This window comes from Mus pahari, chromosome 2, assembly GCF_900095145.1.
Source record: "Mus pahari chromosome 2, PAHARI_EIJ_v1.1, whole genome shotgun sequence".
NCBI classification, from domain to species: domain Eukaryota; kingdom Metazoa; phylum Chordata; class Mammalia; order Rodentia; family Muridae; genus Mus; species Mus pahari.
The window spans coordinates 134856482-134874598 of NC_034591.1; the positions used below are offsets into that span (position 1 = coordinate 134856482).

Here is an 18117-nt window from a genome sequence, read left to right on the forward strand (position 1 = left end):
TTCTCAAGTAGTTAGCTGCTGAGCCGTTACCCCTTGCTGAGTTCTCACACAGCAAGCCTTACACAATAAGCAGGTGGGTTGAGCTCTGCAATTGCCTCCACCCAGGAATCCTAGGATGCTGGTACTCCCTGAGTACCTGCCAGGCCACCGCTATCAGCTGCAGAAATCAGGCCCCTCCCTCACAGTCCCTGTTTAGCCAATCAGAGGCCAAGAAGGATCAACACAGGTGCAGAGGCCAGCAGGGGAAAATTGGTGCTCCAGGGGTGTGTGTGTGTGTGTGTGTGTGTGTGTGTGTGTGTGTGTGTGTGTGTGTATGTGTGCCTGTGTGTGTGTGTGTGCGCGCGCGCGTGCGTATGTGTGCGCACGCATGTGTGCCTGTGTGTGTTCCTTGTGTGTGTGTGCCTGTGCATGTGTGTGTGTGCCTGTGCAAGTGTGTGCATGTGTGTGTGTGCGCGCGCGCGTGCATGTGTGTGTTACTGTACTGGTTTGTGTGTGCTTTGCTTTGTTTGAGTGCCGTCCCTGACGACAAAGTAGCACCAGAGATCAAGGGTGAATTCCCCGTTAAGGCCCCAGCTGCCAGTGGTCTTCCTGAGGTGCTCTGTCAGGCTATGAGCCCAGAGGAACACACACAAGGTCCCTGTGGAGGGACCGCAGGATGGGAAGGCAGCTGGGGCAGGAAGGACAGGGGCAGGGGAAGGACCCAGGTAAGCTGGCAGGTGGGAAGACTTACCCTTCACCTGGCAGGTTCCTCACAAACTAAGGTCAGGGTCTAAGATGGGGACCAATCGGACTCAACCATAAGGAAAGCTCTCTTAACGACCCTGGGCAAGCCACTCAGCAAGGCTTCCAACCCTGAGACTCCTCATCAAACATTGTGGGCAGATGCAGCCACACAACAGGTAGCCCGAGGTGACTCAGGGAGATTGTCCTCCCAGGCACTTCCGTGAATGTGCCGAGAGCCTCTAGTCCCTAGAGTCTACCACAGCAACAAAACAGGGATGCTGGCTGAAGGCTGAGCTCCGTCTGTGAGTGTGCTGGGGCAGGACCAAAGCCTAGGAATACAAGCCTCTGGCAGGGCAGATCCCCGGCTGAAGATTCCTGTGCCCCTGCTCTCTTCCCACTTCTGTATCAGCGTCTTGCCCTTCTTACCAGAAGGAAGGGAGGGAGGGAGGGAGGAAGGAAGGAAGGAAGGAAGGAAGGAAGGAAGGAAGGAAGGAAGGTCCACTTTGTTTCTCACTTAAATCTCCCTTTCCCAGTGGATTACTAAAGGGCTTGGGGCACAGAGACAAATCTCTTAGGTGGCAGGTCACTGTGAGTAATGAAATGGTGTTCCAGAGGGGAGGAGGAGCCTGGGAAGGTCTGAGCAGACAGGGAAGTAAGGTCACCCATGATCTCCGCCTCCCAGTCAAGTGCTGACACATTTATTTACTTAGCCCGAGAAACATTTACTGAGCCCTGTTATGTGACAGTGTGACTCTAGGTCTAGAGTCAGAGCTCAGGCTGCTTGCCCTCTGTGAACCCCACCCCATGCGGTGAGACATCAGCCACATAAACAAATCTCTGTCACTTAGAAAATAAAACAGCAGTGAGAGAGAGGGGGGAGGAAGGGGGAAAGGGGAGAGAGGAAGGGAGAGGAGGTGAGGAAGAGAGAGAGGAAGAGACAGAGAGAGCAAGGGAGAAAGGGAGAGAGAACAAATAATGAGGGAGAGGGGGAGGAAGGAGAGGAAGAGAGCAGATAATAAGGGAGAGAGGGAGGGAGACAGGGAGGGGGTGGGGAAAGAGGTTAAGAGGGAGGGAGAGAGGGGAAGAGAGAAGGATGGGGAGAGAGAGAGAGAGAGAGAGAGAGAGAGAGAGAGAGAGAGAGAGAGAGAGAGAGCTCCTGCAAATGATGATGGAGAAGGCTGCTTTATCTGGGGAGATCAAGGAAGTCTCTGCCAGGTGACGAGGTTTGAGTTGGTTTGTAGAGTTGAGATCTGATTATACCAGCCAACCATGCTGAGGTCTAGGCTAAGAGCATTCCAGAAAGAGCCGTCTGATGTGATGCCCTGAAGTAGAATGGACTGACCTGTTTGAGGAAGACAGTGATGCAGACTGAAGCCAAAGACAGCACGGCTGCCTCATGCCTGCGTGGCTTTGCAGGGATCTAAAGTCTGCTCTAAATGGGAAGGTTGGGTGAGGGTCCAGTGAAGGAGTGGTGGGGCTGGCCTTCTGAGAGATCTCTGTAGTCATATGGAGAACGGGTCAAAGAAAGGTCAGAGGAGGGAACTGGAACCCTGGAAGCACATTGCAAGAGAAGGTTGGCTTGATGGTCGCAGCAGAAATGCACAATGTGTGTGTGTGTGCACATGTGTGTGTGCGTGTGTATGTGTGTGCGTGTGTGTGCATGAGTGCGTGTGTGTGTATGTGCGTGTGTGTATGTGCGTGTGTGTATGTGAGTGTGTGTGTGTGTGTGTGTGTGTGTGTGTGTGTGTGTTCAGTATGTACTAGTTTTGTTATGGTGTCCTGGGACCAAGGTCTTCAGAACAGAGGTGAACCAAGAGAAATGACTGCCATGGGAGGAATGAGCCTTGAAAGGCAGACAGTGCATGGACAGATAGAGGATAGGCTGGAATATACCGAATTCTGCAGTGGGTAGACAGCTGGCCTTCTATGTAGGAGCTGGGGCTGGACCTGCCATGAGACTGCCCTTCACCCAGCCCTGAAGCCTGACTTTCACTTTCCAGACCTCCCTGTTAGAGTCATTGACACCTCCTCCATCTTGGAAATTGCATGGTCCCATGGGCCCCACCCTGAGCTACCAAAGAAAGAGTAGAGTTCCATTCTGGAAATTCTTTGGGACCCTTTGACTACTGGAGCCAAGGATGAAGTCATAAGCTCCTCCCATCCCGAGGGGTCGGCTGCCCTCAGCGTCAGCACCGCTGCCCTCTGCTTGTGCTAGGAAGCAGGAAGGGTTTCGGAGGGTGAAGGAAATCTGTGCGGTGAGCACCCAGGGCAGTTCTCAGTGAGAAAGGGAAAAGGGCAAAACGGGGGGGGGGGGGCCTGCACCCTCAGGGGACAAGTGAGAGCTGAGTGCCACCACCTTGCTGGGACAGAGCATTTGCCCACTTGGGGTGGCGTGTCCATGGCTTCTCCTCTTGGATTTACCTGTCCACCATCCCCTTTCAGCCACCGGGACCTTTAAGCCTGGCTGCCCCTATCACAGAGGCTCCCCATACCCACCTCAGAAATCCTGAGGCTGGGGCTGAGGGGCCCCCTGGGACCTCAGTTCTTTTTCACCTGCAAACTCAGCTGCATGACTGGACTATCCAACATGGAAGTTGCCAACTATACAGGGATACGCACGATTACTCTAAGAAGAAATAATATTAAAAATTCGGGCCTCCAATCTCACAAACCACATGTGGAGTTTTCAGCAGCCATAGACAGGGCAGAGCAGGACATCGCTCTCATCTTGTTAAACCCATCTACATGGGGAGGCTTTGGGTCAGGGGCTCCGAGGACCTGCCACAGCATCACCTGTTGCCACGAGAAATCCAGGTTCGGTTCTAGCCTGCTTCCTGGGTGAGAAACTCTGGAGTGGCTTTCAGCTGTGCTCCAAGAGGCTCTGGTCTAGAGAATCCAGCCCTTTGCAACTTCTGTCCCCTGAGCCTCAACAGTGGTGCAGGCTTGTAAGCACAGCTACCCAAGAGGTTGAGGCAGACACATCACAAGCTCAAGGCTAGCCTGAGCAACTTAGCAAAAACCCTGCTTCAAAATGAAAAACACCAAAGTCCGGAGATGCAGCTTTGTGGCAATGGCGGTTTCGACCCATTGCCCAGGTGAACCGGAGCAGGACTCTGGCCCGGGAAAGTCCAGTGAGTGCTACAGCTGCGCCAGCTGCAACTCCACTGGCGTGACCCTCCATCATCTCCTTCCCCATCAAACCTCCCAGGCTCGTGCCAGGCTGGATTCCCACTATCTTTGAGAAAAGATGCAGATCTATATACCCTGTGCCAATACTGGGACACTAGCACATTGTGGAAGAGCCACCAGACACTAGAGTCAGAATGGCCATCAAGTGACTTTAGAATTTCTTAAGCGGGTGGCATAATGATGAAGAAGCCAATCCTGTGTTCAGTGTGTATGAGAGGCCCGCCCACGTGCTGCAGACCAGTTTGCCTGCCAGCCTCCCACCCAGACATGGAGGGAAGAACTCAGAGCTGTGCCTTACGGGCTCAGGGCTCCAGACTGAAGTTAGGCTTGTTACTTCCTGGCTGGCAACTTGGCTGAGCCATAGAACCTCTACTCGGCTTCTGTTCCCTCAGCCCATGAAGTCTAAATGAGGCTAGCGCCAGTCTGTGAAGAATTAAACACCCTCCTGCCTGTAAAGGTGCCTGACTCACCCGGAGCACCCAGAATGGCTTTAATATTATTCTAGACACTAAGAAGTTGGCCTACTTTGTAGACCTTCTATTCAGCATAGCTCTGCCTTTTCTTTCTATTCTTTGGCCCCATGTTCTCCTGTCGTTCTTTGTCCCAGATTTCTCTTAGTATGTGAGTGCCCCCTTGGGTTCTCCAGACCTATTTGGGAATCAAAGAGGTAGATGGTTCCTGTGATAGGAGACATCACAGGGGAAGCATCTGTGTGCTGATGGCCTCCCTGGTCTCCAGGAAATGGCCTGGCAAACTCGGGTGGTCTGCCTAGGCCTGGGCTTCAGCGGCTCAGCTTTCTTCCTGCACGTGAACAGGGACTGGGCCTCCAGAGGATGTTACACCAGGGCTGAGATCCACGAGGCCCGTGAGTTGCCAGACTCACGAAGGCCTTCGTTCTGGACTCGGTTCGCCACCTTTGGTCCCACGATCGTGCACAAACAGTGCTCTCCCAGCTTCTTTTGTCAACCGGGTCAAAGGGAAAAGAGCACCCGGAGTGTGCCTTGAGCTCCCGGGAAACCATGCCCCTGCATCTCTGGCCTTAGAGCCTGACCTTTCTCGGGCATCTCTTGGTATGGCTTTTCCCACCGGGAGAATCCACTAGCCTGGATTCCCACCAGGCTCCTGCCCCCAGAGGCCCTAAATGCCCCTCACCAGAGACTCAGCCTTCGCTGTCCCCACCTGCCCTGCTTCTCCCCAGCTCAGCTGCCGGGATGAACCTCCTCTCTTCAAGTGGGTGCTGTTATTTTCTTCTCTCACCGTCTCCTCCCTCCCTGAACATTCATCTGGCCCTGCCTTCCTCCTTCCTGTTTCCTGCAGCCGTGGGCATCCAGATGCACACAGACTACCTCCAGCGCCAGTTCTGGGCAGCCATGCAGCAGGTAGGGTAACTGGGGACCCAGAAGCAGGGAGAGGACTCAACAAGCCATCCCTAGGGAAGGACTGTCCCCACAGCCCGGCCTATCAGTGCCACAAGAGACACCCTCGTTCTCTTTCTGCCTTCCCTGACCGTCCCTGAACCCTGTGTATTGGGCCTCTTCCCCCTCCCATCCCAGTGTCCTGTCCCTGATCAGACCCAAGACAAAGGGTAAAACAGAGCCATTGCTGTTGCCCCTAACCATCCTAGCCTTGTCTGCTACAGAGTAAGGCGGAGCTTCGCTTGGCCCTTCCGGCCAAGGCTGAGGCCTCATTTGCTGTCCAGGCTCCTGGGAACTTTCCCTTGCTCTGTCATCTGTATACATGCACATTCATGCATGCACACACACATGCATGTGCACACACATGCATGCACGCACACTCATGCATGCGCGCACACACACGGATGCACACACGCATGCATGCACACACGCACGCACACGCACACACACACATGCACACACGCACACTCATGCATGTGCACACACACGCACGCACACACACATGCATGCACACATGTGCACACTCATGCACACACACACACACACACACACACACCAGGAGCCTTCACTGTCCTCCTAGCCATAGTCCTCCTCCCAGTGAAAGCTCCCTCTGTCCTTCAGTCCTGGTTGCCTGGTCCCTTGCCTTGGGCACAAGCAGTTGCATAGGAAGGGTAGAAGTGTGTGGGGGTGACAGGGGACAATAAGGACCCATCTTATGAAAGCCCCAGGGCCGTGCTGGTGGCCCATGTTTGTCCCCAGCAGAAGAGCACAGCCCGTTGCTCAGTACTCTGTTGCAGAGACACACCCACACATCCTGTACACGTGCCTGGTCCACAAGGCAGGCCAGAATCTACCACAGGCAGATCCTCCACATACAAAAAGCACTCCCCAAATGTACCACACAGGATATATGTACAGACACACTTACCACAGACAGACCCTCCACATACATGTGGATGACAGTCCAAGTGCATCTATGTACAAGACACCTTCATGTCCATAGCACACTGCACATATACTGATAGACACCTGCACACAGAACATACGTATCGCATGTATACCACACATAAAACGTGTTCAGGCACTCCACATACACACCACTCGTAAGCCTACCTGTAACACATACACGTTGTATACATGTAGATGCATTCCTCACGCTTGACGCTACATATAGGCACACGCATCCAAACGTGCACTTACACCCAGGCAGGTGCACACCATTCACAGATGTCCCTTCTTCCTTCCAGTGCAACACAGTAGAGGGGCCATGCCCGAAGACCTGCGAGGACACTGTAAGTTCTTCCCAAGAGCACAGGTTCAGTGTCCTGTGTCTCTCTGTGGACTACTTCTTTCTCAAATGTCCCCTTCCTGACCCTGCCTGCAGGGTTCAGCCCTCCTGGGCTGCTAGAGTGAGCAGGGGGGTTGGAGCCAGAGACAACCCTGGCTATGACCTCCTGGCCTGGCCTCTTCCCCCAGGATCTCGACTGCTTCGTCATAGACAACAATGGCTTCATCCTGATCTCAGAGAGACCCCAAGAGGTGAGTGAAAGAAGAGGGCAGGGGGGAAGTTGAGACCTCAGCAGCTACATCATCCAAGCAAACAAAAGGCTGGGGTCTTCCTTCCCCTTTAACGTACAAATCTGGGTAGAAGTTGTTTCCCCAATCCAAGAAGACAAAGCAAGATTCCAAACAAGGAGCACCATTCAAATGCAAAACTGCTCCCAGTTAACTGTAGCCAAGCAGTCAACCTCTCTGCGACATGCAGAAAGGAAGTGCCCTGTACTCTTTAACAGCACTGCTCTGAGAGAGCCTGGCTGTGCTGCCACCATGTGCCCTGCCACCATGTGCCCTGTCCCCCCAACACACACACAATCCTCAGGGCCTTTTTTGAGCCCTAAGTCCTCCTGCTGCCTGTGTCTTGTCTATCCATCCTCCCACGCCATGGTAGACTTCATGGTATCCAGGGGAACTGTCTCCACCTCTGTGCTGCTCTCTGGCTATCTGATTCTAGCCACCAAGCAGGGCACCAAGCCATAGGCTAAGGAGGGCACGGGGACCATCCTTGCTTCACACGGCAGCCTGCCTTCCCTCCACCCACCTACACAGGCAAAAGAGGAAGCCACGATGGTAATTTTATATCTGCTCAGCCACGGATCAGACCCTAAAATTAGCCAGGAATTATACTTTAAAAGAGGCCTGTTCAGCCTCAGACTAAACCTGAACGGATCCACCTGAACCAGCTCTGTGGCACGAGCCCGCAGTTCTCCGTCATCTCCAACAGGAAGGTGTATGTTCAGTTCAGCAAGCAGCTTCCAAGATTTGTGCCTCAGTTTCTTCCTTCTGAAAGCCAGAGGCTGGGCCACTTGGTGTCAGGGCTCAACCCCAAGCTAGAGGCTCCAGGTGCCTGGATATTGACAAGAGTTGCAGGATCGGAGCTGACACTGACCAGGGTCATGGCCAGGGTGGTCTCTGTTCCCCAAAGCCGTACTGTAGCCCTATGCCCGTGGGGCTGAGTGTCAGTGGAACCGGTCAGAATGTGACAGGAAGTAGAGCTAGGGCATCAGGACACTGGGCACACATGGAAGGTAGAGAGAAGGGGACTGAAGGACTGTGGAGCTGGTACCCCAGGGACAGTTCTCTCCTCGCCCGCCCCCCCCCCCCGTTGTTTGTTTTGGTTTGGGGTGGGACATGGTGAGCCAGGGTTTCTCTGTATAGTCCTGGCTGTCCTAGAACTCATTCTGTAGACCAGGCCACCTGCCTCTGGCTCTCAAGAACAGGAATTACAGGCATGCACCACGCCCGGCCAGGCATGACGGTTCTTAAGTAGTGCACAGCAAATGCTGAGAAGAGAAAGCTGCTTTTACTGTTTTCTCCTACTGGAAAAGCCTGGGTTGTCAATCAGGGCCCTGCCAGAACTCTGGCCAATCATTAGCCCTGGTGCCTGGGTTTGGCCTCCTTCCTTTTCCCACTTTACCCAGCCACTGGCCTCCACGCAGAGATGGTCCATTCTGCCAGAAAACAGATGAAAACAAAAGTTGACTCTGTGTCCAAGAACAACAGGGTGTCTCGGTCACTCGAACCCTAGTCCCACTGCCCTATGACTATGACTGGCTGTGGTCTCCTGTTGGGTTGCTCAAGGGTCTAAAGGCTGACATGAACCTAAGGAGTAGCAGAGGGTGGCGGTTTGATCAGATGTCGTAAGATTACAGCCAGGCCCAAGAGTGTGACGTGTGCCAGAACATGGGCCCATAGGGCCCATGGAGGAGCAGAGAAGATTTGGGGGACTCCACCTTGTGAATTGGCAGCCGCTGATGGTGGCCGAGCAAGAGCTAGTCACGGGACACATGAGCGAGCGAGCACTGTTTGAACAGGATCTGCTGTGGATCCTGAACCATCTCATGTAATGTTCATGAGCTTGAAATATTAATGGCCTTTAGATTTTTTCCCCCAACCATTTGAAAGCAAAAGGCCCATTCTTTGATCAAGTCCCCAATTGGCCAGATGTAGCTCTCAGCATTAGCTTGCCAAACTCTGCTCCCCAGCCTGTACAACTAAGACAGGCAGCCAAGGTCGGGTCACCTCAGGGAAGGGGAACTCAGGGTCCTTGAACAACACATTGGTCCCCATTCTACCTAGAGCATTCCCGCTGGGACGCTCGTGAATTATGATCCCAGGACATTGCAGAGTCCGTCTGTTTGTTCTGAGATTTATATTAGATGTAACATACATTTTCATTCTCTATCTTAAGTAGTTAGCTTATGCATCTTCATTTTCTCAAGTTTTGTGTTAGCTTATGTTTCTCATAGGCTTATAAGCTAAACCAAATCCTTTATGAAGAGTATAAATGAAACTAGCTTCTAGAGGCTTCTACCAGCTCCAAGACATGCCCCTCTCAACACACACACACACACACACACACACACACACACACACACACGTCCAGTGAACAACCATGTGCAGGTCATGTGTGGTGCTATGGGGTAGAGACGTGTCTCTGCAGGGATCTTGTTATCTGGGGATAGTTGGTAAACTCAAACCAGTTTTGTCTAGGGGACAGAGGGAGGCTACAAGTCCCTATGGCCTGAGCCTGAGTCCTGCAAGACCCTGTTCAAGTTGCTCTGTCACGACTGAAAAGAGTTCACTGGCTCTGAGTCACTTGGTTGGGTCTCATAGACTTGCAGCCAATCCTGTAAGTCTCTGGAAGTTAAGGATAAGGAGTACCGACCCCTGGGTTAGCTCTTGGCTCCCCATCAAGCCTGGAGCTGCAGCTCCTTAGCAGGGCTCCGTATCCTCCTCCTCATCTGCACTGTCTGGGATAGCTGTAAGCTGAGCCATGCTGGACCCTCAGGCGTGGGACTCAGACCAGTCTGAACATCAATCAGCACATGGATGGATATTTGACAGGCAGTCACACAGCAGGCAAGGGAGCCCTGCACTGGGACAACTACCCCCACAGCAGGAATCGACTCATATCTAAATGCTTTCCTGCCTGAGCCATGCACTGGACTCCAGGCTTCAGAGCAGATCTCACAGGACCGTGACTCCATCCCAAATGCATCAAGCGAAAAGCAGGCAACGCTAGGCCTTTGGATCTTCTAGAGCTCCACCAGCGTGTGGGCTGTGCTGTATGTATGGATAATCTCTGGTTGGTAATTTCTTGGGAGGCCAGCGCTATTCCTGCTATAGCACCTGCTGTTAAATCTGGGTCCTGACGTGAAAAGGGACCCAATATCCACACTGGATCCTTCCCTTTGCAAGTCCAGCATTTCTATCTGAGGCAGTACTCCATCTGGACAGAGGGCAACAGTAAATGTATCTGTTAGGAAAGGTGTTCTCACGGTGGCATACAGCTAGGGGGACTCTAGCCTTCTAGTCCATTTCCCAAACAGGAGGGCAACAGTCCCTAATACAGTCCTCTCACTTTAAGGAGATTCCCAGAAGTCCTCATCTGGGCTTTGCACCATTTCATTGGCCAGCCCTTAGTACAAGGGTTTCTGGGAAGTGTAGTCCTTTGTGGACCACATTGCTAACACTGTTGCAGTCAAACTCCCTTACTAAAGGAAGGAAAGTGGGCATGTCCTGCTGAAACATTCGGTGTTCTAGGAGATGGAGTTTTGTTTGCAGAGGCAGAAGTATCTTTCAGGGTCCAAGATGTGCTTTCTTACCATCAGACCTCCCTCCTCAGAACTGAGCAACTAAACAACAGGGTTGGTGATCAATAAGCCCACAATTCAGGAAGAGAATAGGGTGGGTTTACTGGAATTTGGGTCAGCACCCTGCTTCCCTGTCTTAAAGACCACTAAGTTTCAGGTTTCACACACACACACACACACACACACACACACACACACACACCCCTCCAGTGGGCAACTATATGCAGGGCCTGTGTGGTCTATGGGGTAGGGACCTGTTTCTGCAGAGATCTTGTTATCTGGGGATGGGAGGGGAAACACATGCAGTCACTGGAATAGAGAAGCACTAACCCAAATGAGCAGAATCATCCACACTGCAGGGGCAGTGAGGACTCCAGGCGCCTCGGAGGAGGCCTCGGAGGAGGCCGGGCAATCACCGCACTGTTGCACTAGCCGCCATCTACTGACTGATGAGATCACTGTCTAAGTTAGGGTTTCACTGGTGTGAGCAGACACCGTGACCAAGGCAACTCTTAGAAGCACAGCATTTAATTGGGGCTGGCCTACAAGTTCAGAGGTTCAGTCCATGATCATCGAGGCAGGAACAAGGCAGCATCCAGGCAGGCATGGTGCAAGAGGAGCTGAGAGTTCTACATCTCCATCTGAAGGCTTCTGGGAGAAGACTGGCTTCCAGGCAGCTAGGATGAGAGTCTTAAGGCCCACACCCACAATGACATGCTTTCTCCAATGAAGCCACACCTCCAAATAGTGGCACTCCCTGGGTCAAGCATATTCAAACCACCAAAAACAGAAAGGAAGGAATGGGTTTTGTTGTTTGGTTGGTGGTGGTGGTGGTGTGGTGGTGGTGGTGGCAGTGGTTGTTGTTGGTGGTGGTGGTGGTGGTGTGTGTGTATTTTCCAGGGCGTGGCGTGGATAACACTTTTCCAAATCCAAGCTGTCTGGAATTATTTTGGCATCAAACCTAGGGGCAGGGGAAGGGATAAGGGAAGGAGATAGAGATGCCCAGAGGGCCAGACCTGCCAGATGAAAGACAAGCATACGCGGATACAGATGCAGAAAGGCAATAGATGCAGAGGAGGAACAGAACATGGAGGCCAATGCCAGGCCTCCTACCTTCCTTGGCAGAAGAGGCCAGTATGAATGAAGCCCATGACAGAACTTGCCAAAACCTGCCTTTGACATCACACACTACCACCACCATTACCACCATCACCATCGTTACTACTACCCCACAAACTGCACTACCACACAAACACATACCACCACTAACTAACATTACCACCCCACACCCCCACCACTATCGCCATCACCGCCATCATCATCACCATCACCAACATCACCACAACTAACAAAAAGCACATCCAACAAAGTCCACAAACTCATCTTCTTGAAAGCCCTGACTCATGTGGACTGTTCGAAGAAACTCTGTACCATTTTGGGTTTGGCGTGGGGGTTGGGGGGAGGGGTTTGGAGAGGATTGGGTTTTGAGGGGGTGGTTTTTTTGTTTAGGGGGTTTTGTTGTTCTGTTTTGTTTTGAGCACCCTCTGGGTTGACAGCATAGCCAGCTGCAGATGACAGGATGATGTAGAAAGTATTGCCATGGGCAGTTTGGGGCAGGGGAGGGCTGCAGGGAAGTAGAGAGGCTTGCATGAAAGCATGTCTACAAAGACAACCAGTGGTAGCTCTAGCTCCCCCCTCACAGATGGGAAGACTTCTGGGGGAAGTGGACAGTGCTCTCATGAAGCAACTTCTCAGCATGGGGGTGTTCAGCCGGTAAGTGGAACGCAGCTCTCCCGGGTCCTGAGAGCCCCCAGCCTGACCTCAGAAGCCTGCAGACTGGAGCCAGAGACTGAAGGCAATCTAGGAATGGGTGTGAGGATGTGTGGGCATCCCTCAGACTCTCCTGCCTCAGCTCGGCAGCGCTCTAAGGAAAACCACAGGCTATGACAGCAAGCACGCTGCTCACGGGCTTGAAACCATCCAAACATGGGCGAACCCTCTTGGAGGGAGTCGGTTCCCAGTTTACTGTTCTAACTTGGGTGCCCTCGTGGATCCCAGTCAGCATAAGTTCTGTTAACAAGGCCCCCAGGCCAGGGCATGGAGTGGTTCTGTCTTCGGCACAGTTTGCTTCTGCATTTCAGTGTGACCATGTATGACTACCAGGCCATGTGCAAGCCCCCGGATCATCACCACAGTGCAGCCGAATCCCTGTTCAGTGTGAGTGTCACCCCAGGCCTTCCCTCTACCAGGGCGCATCCTCTGCCCTGCCCTTGAGAACATCACTTGGTCCCATTCTCATCCAGCCTCAGACCTTCTGGCTCAGGTTCCTTCGGACTCTGTCCTGATGCTGCTCATCCTGTCACCTGGGGCTGTGGGGCTGTCCTGTCCTTGAGGGGATGGTACTGATAAGACAGTGGTGTGCAGACACTAAGAACACATCCCCCCCACACCCCCCCCCGGTCTAATGTTGAGATCTTCAGGAGTCTGCATCACTGACCCTCCAGAGATGAGAAATGACCAGACACCTGAAGGGCTTGTCATAGCCCACTGTGGGGTGACTGACCTACACAAGGCTCTTTCTTGTGCAGGGTGGCTGTCACGCAGAAGTAGCACTCTGCCTTGGTGCTCCCTCTGTGAGGAGCACTCTGCCTTGGTGCTCCCTCTGCGGGGACAGGCAGGTGGGATCTGGAGGGTGGCTGTGGTGACATCACCTGCTGTCTCCCTGAAGTAGTTCTGCTCTCCTCCAGCCTCTCTCTGCCTTCTCGATGGTGGCCAGGTGGCTACTGCACGAATGTCTCCTGTGAGTAGGGGTTAGGTGAAGAACCGCCCACACTGGGGAATGGGGGAGGGGGGAGTCACGAGAAGGGAGGGGTCCCTGAACCTGGGAGCTGGATTGTAAGGCTGGGAATCAAAGGAGAGGGCTCCTTGTAGATGGGACATGAATCATGGGTTTGGGGGTCCCAGGTGAAGAGAATTCCCTTTGTGGGAGGATTGGGTCATGATTAGGGGTGACAGTAGAAGAGGACTCCCTTGCATATGGAGACTAGAGCATGAGGATATCCTTAAAACAGCAGCAAGTGGCCCAGAAGGTAGCCTGGCTCCCTGGCCAAGGGAAGAGGGAGACATGCCGCACCACCTGATCTCCTCTGTCACTCATGCCCTCGTGCAGAAAGACAGGTTCCTGCAGGTGGCAGCTAGATGCAATGGCATCTCTAGACCCATACAAGCCGGCCCCCAAGACGGTGTTCTGTATCCTGCAGGTTCCTGTTAGAGTGGAGTGCCTGGGGATCTTGGCAGGACAAAGGGTCAGAGGGTAAGTGCGAGGAGGCAGTTGTGGGCAGCACTTTGGTAAGCTCCTTGGAAAGCTTCTGTCTGGCATCAGTGACAGCGGGATGGGTGTCAAAGTGATCATGTTCGTAATCTCATCTCATCCATCTCCTCCCCCTCACTCCCGGCTCCCTTACCTCTGTGTGTGACGTCACGTCACCTCTGAACGCCTTCGCTCCGTGTGACATCATCACTGCATCATGACATCATCATTGCCCTATGACATCATCACTGCCCTATAACATCATCACCACTCTATGACATCATCTTGCCCCCATGTGATCCTGTGCCTTTCCTGTGCCACGTCCAACCCTGTGGTGGGCTCATGCGCTGGGCAGCCAAAGCTGTCTTCCATCACTGTAAGTAATTCTGACTGAAAGATCCTACTTTATCCTGGTATACCAGGGAGTCGTGTGGGCTTGCCCTTTAAGCCTGTACCCAGGGAGTGAGCACATACAAGATGAGCTTCTTTATCTGAGTCCTTTATTCGAGGACACTCCTTGATTTGTGGGGGGGTGTTGTCCCCAAACCCTTAATCCACTTTAAAGCGCCACTTCTGGGAAGCAAGGAAACCAAGTCTTCCAGCGGCATAAGTATAGCCCTGCCTTAGGAAACAGCCATCTCCTCTTGAGAGGTTCCAGTTACGGAGCTGAGATGCTACCAGGTCACCCCAGTGACAAAAGCAGTGTCATCTGTGCTGGTGACAAGGCTCCAGGTTTGAAGGTGTGTCCTCTAGGATAACATTGAATGAAATTGTGCCTAAGGCCAGAGCACCTCAAAGACAATGACAGGTTGAGGGGGCCCTGACACAAAGCAAAGGGCAACTTTGTCCCAGCTGCTGTTGACGCTTGCTGCCAGCCTGGGAAAGCACATCTGTTCCTTACAAACCAAGAGACACACATGGCACCCGGGTCCTGGAGATGTGGGGCTCCTAAGCCACAAAGATGTCTGACCTCAGCCCACCCTGCTCAACAGTCTCTGGGTTATGGACATCTGGTAGCAAGAAGGTTCCCACTGCCTCATTTGGCTTTCTTATACAAACGATGGCACCCCGCTTCACTTCCCCTCCACCCCTCTGGTTGCTACTGACCAAGGCAGGTCCTTGGGCCCACACTTCCTGGATCTGATCCCCTTCATGATTCCTGGCTGTGGTGGGAAGTCACCTCTAGCAGTTCTCACGGGGCCTGGTTGGGACGGTGATGCAGTCAGACATGCTCCTCCCACCTGCACGCTCTGTGAGTCCCTTCTGCCAGGACACCTCAAAGAAACCACCTGGTCCTGCCACTGGTGACTCTGATAGGTTTCAGCACGGGAATGTCCTCTCCAGGGACAGGAAAATAGCCCAACCTTAAGCCTAGTAGGAGAGCCCTGTTATGAGGCTTCTAGCCTCTCACGCCAGGTGCCCAGTAGCATGAACAGGAAGTGAAGCCGGCTGGCTAGCCTGTGGCTGCTCTCCCAGCCCTCAGGAATTGCTTAGCCTGAGGGCTGTCTCTCCTCTTCGCCTCATTGTCTGTGAGGGAAGCGACTGGGTCTAGGCATGGAGACCTGTGACTCCTCCTCTCTCCTTGTGTGACCTTGCAAAAGCAGCATCATGATTGCACCCCCATTTCTGGGTGTTTAATATGGCTCCTGCTGCCTTCCTTCCCTATCTCCTTCCCTGCTGGGCTGTAAAGGGTGAAGTGTGTTGATGCTTCAGGACCCCAGTGCTGCGAGGTGGGAGATAAATCTCACGGGCCCTGGGAGGGGCAACACAGCAGTGTGGCAGGGCTTCCCCACTCCACAACAGCGCAGCAGGGCCTCCACAGCAGCATAGCAGAGCCAGGGCAGGGTCTCCACTCTCTACAGCAGCTTGGCGGGGCCTCCATGCTCTGCTGCACCCTTTGCCGAGTGCTAGTCTGCTGTATCCCCCGACCCTTGTAGCGAGCTAAAGGGTGTCACACTTGTAGATGGATTTCCTAAGGCCTTCCTCCTCACACACATCCCTCTGTCACCCGCAGCCCACAAGCACAAGAAGCAGGACCTGCTGCACCCCTGTGACACAGAGTACCCAGTGTTCGTGCATCAGACGGCCATCCAGGAAGCCAACGGCATCATCGAGTGTGGGGGCTGCCAGAAGTAAGTCTCTAGGCAGCCACGGAGTCCGTGGCACCCACAGGAGAGTCTCCACAGGAGGAAAGAAGTTCCTTTCATCTCAGAGAGGAGTTGCCCTCCTCAGTACCCAATCTCGGGCAGAGGGGAGGGGAGTGGGCGTGGACAGTTTGGTTGTCTGATTTAGGAGACACAGGGACAAGGGTCCAGAGGCCAATTCCCATGTCAGTGAGTCAAGAGTCCAAAGCCACGGGGTCTCTCTTGGAAACCCCTGCAGGCTTGCTTCCCCTCTGCTCAGAGCAAGGTAGCGCCAAAGCCTTGAACACTTATGCGACAGGCTGGGAAAGAGGCAAGACGTTCTGCTCCGTATAGAGCAGGAACTATGTGCAGGTCTGGGGTGTTGTCAGCAAAGGCACAGGGTAGGATTGGGAGCCTTGGTTGGAGCTGTCAGAGCCTGGGGCATCGCCAGCCCAAGCCTAGAATTTCTAAGCAGAATCCAGTCAGGCTAGCTCCTGGGTAGATGTCCCTAGCTTCATCCAGACCAGCTTGGAAGGCCACGCCTACTGACACCAAACTTTGGAGAAACCAACCCAGGGGCATCTGTCCAACCCAGGAGGACAGTACCTCCAGGGAGCTCCCTTGGCCAGTCTGGCAGCTTACTGGGGCCACCAGGATGTCTGGGGAACCACAGAGCTAGGCCAACTATTGTGTAAGCTCAGATTGTGGCGTTAGACAGATCTATGTGTCCACCTCTTCATCATGTGTACATCTTAAGTGCACATACAGCAGCCTTCCTGGGGCTAACACTATTGGCGTGCTTATGTCGGGCTTGAAGGAACCATGAAGGAACCATCGAGAGGATGGTAGAGAAGAAGGGCTTCCCAGCAGACAGACTTAACTGCCTTTGATCCTTTCCACCTCTAGTCTAACTGCAGATAAGCTTCTAGCCTGTTTTGTCCTGTGCACAATGGGAACTATACCAAGTTCACATAATGGTGTAATGGCCACATGTGAGTTTTATATGTGTGCTATATACTGTGCGTGTCTAACATCACCCACCTCATACAAAATGCTTGGTGATAACCTTACTAGCTGTGTATGTAACACAAAAAGACCTTTTCCTACCCCCAAGCTGTATATAGGAGCATTGGTGCCATCTTGTGGCCAAGCTCAGAACTGCAAATTCTCTGGCTCTCTAACAGAGATAACATGCTGGAAATGATCCCTGTGAGTGTTAATGACAGCTCCTTCTTCACCCTCTCCAGTCTACTTGGAATGGAGGAGTGGCATTGTGACGGTTCATGTAAAAGTACTGAGCTATTATCTCAATATTCCTGTGCCTGCCTGTCCTTCCCAGTGGCCCAGAAGGTCTCTCCCCAGAGAACTTCTCCTGGAGGCTGCACTCCTGCAACTCAGAGCCCATTGCCCTCTCTGCTGCAGGACATTCGTGATGCAACAGATTCCCAGAAGCAACCTGCTCCTGCTCGCGACAGACTGCACCTGTGACTGCGGCGTCCACTCTCCCATCCTCCAGGAGGCCACAGAAGTCAAATATATCCTTCCCGCCCTCCAAGGGGAAGGGGGTGGCTCAGATTTGGGGTGCAGAGTCCAGCTTCTCACCGTCTTCCCTTGCATCCAGCGCCATGGTGGGGGAGGGGGAGGGGGAGGGGGAGGGAGCGGCCCATCCTGCACCTGCTTGCACAGATCTTGACCTCTAGGATCTCTAGAACTGTGGGGAGTTGTACCTTGACAGCGAGCTCCGCACATAATGCCTCTGTCAAGTGTGACAGGATGCGCTCCCAGAAGCCCCGGAGACGACCAGGCTCCTGCCATGCCTTCCATGCAGAGGTGCGGACTATGAACTAAGAGGCTTGGCCTTTGACCCCTAGTTTTGTCCTGTGTGTGGCTTTCTTGGGACATGAATGTTTCTGAACTATGTGTCTATCATGCTGGGAGACCCCTGCATCCACAATGATGCTGTGTGGTACACAGAATAAGGGTCAGTGGCAAACAAGGGGGTTCCAGGTCAGTTGGGGGAGGGGGAGGGGCAAAGAAAAGCAGACAGAGAGAGAGGGAAAGGGCATCTGTACTTCTAGGGCCGGGGCCCAGTAAGCTTCCCCTTACATCCTTTCTTACTCCCGCTACACCTCAGCGCTACTTACCATGACTTGGCTAGTGACAATAGCGACTGGTATTTATTAACGCCTAAGCTAGGGACCCTA

General features: G+C 53.2%; 1 protein-coding gene across 2 annotated transcripts in view; it reads left to right on the forward strand.

Annotated features, from left to right (window-relative positions):
* The window catches only part of Cacna2d4 (calcium voltage-gated channel auxiliary subunit alpha2delta 4), a 115038-nt gene that overhangs the window by 96083 nt on the left and 838 nt on the right, over positions 1–18117 (forward strand). For both annotated transcript variants that reach the window (XM_021190563.1, XM_021190565.2), the window contains 11 exons: positions 5230–5291; positions 6575–6619; positions 6804–6866; positions 12183–12253; positions 12622–12697; positions 13228–13280; positions 13741–13793; positions 14146–14166; positions 15805–15922; positions 17336–17448; positions 17661–17743. In XM_021190563.1, coding sequence (XP_021046222.1) covers positions 5230–5291; positions 6575–6619; positions 6804–6866; positions 12183–12253; positions 12622–12697; positions 13228–13280; positions 13741–13793; positions 14146–14166; positions 15805–15922; positions 17336–17448; positions 17661–17743 — 758 coding nt within the window. The remainder of the gene's footprint in view (positions 1–5229; positions 5292–6574; positions 6620–6803; positions 6867–12182; positions 12254–12621; positions 12698–13227; positions 13281–13740; positions 13794–14145; positions 14167–15804; positions 15923–17335; positions 17449–17660; positions 17744–18117) is intronic.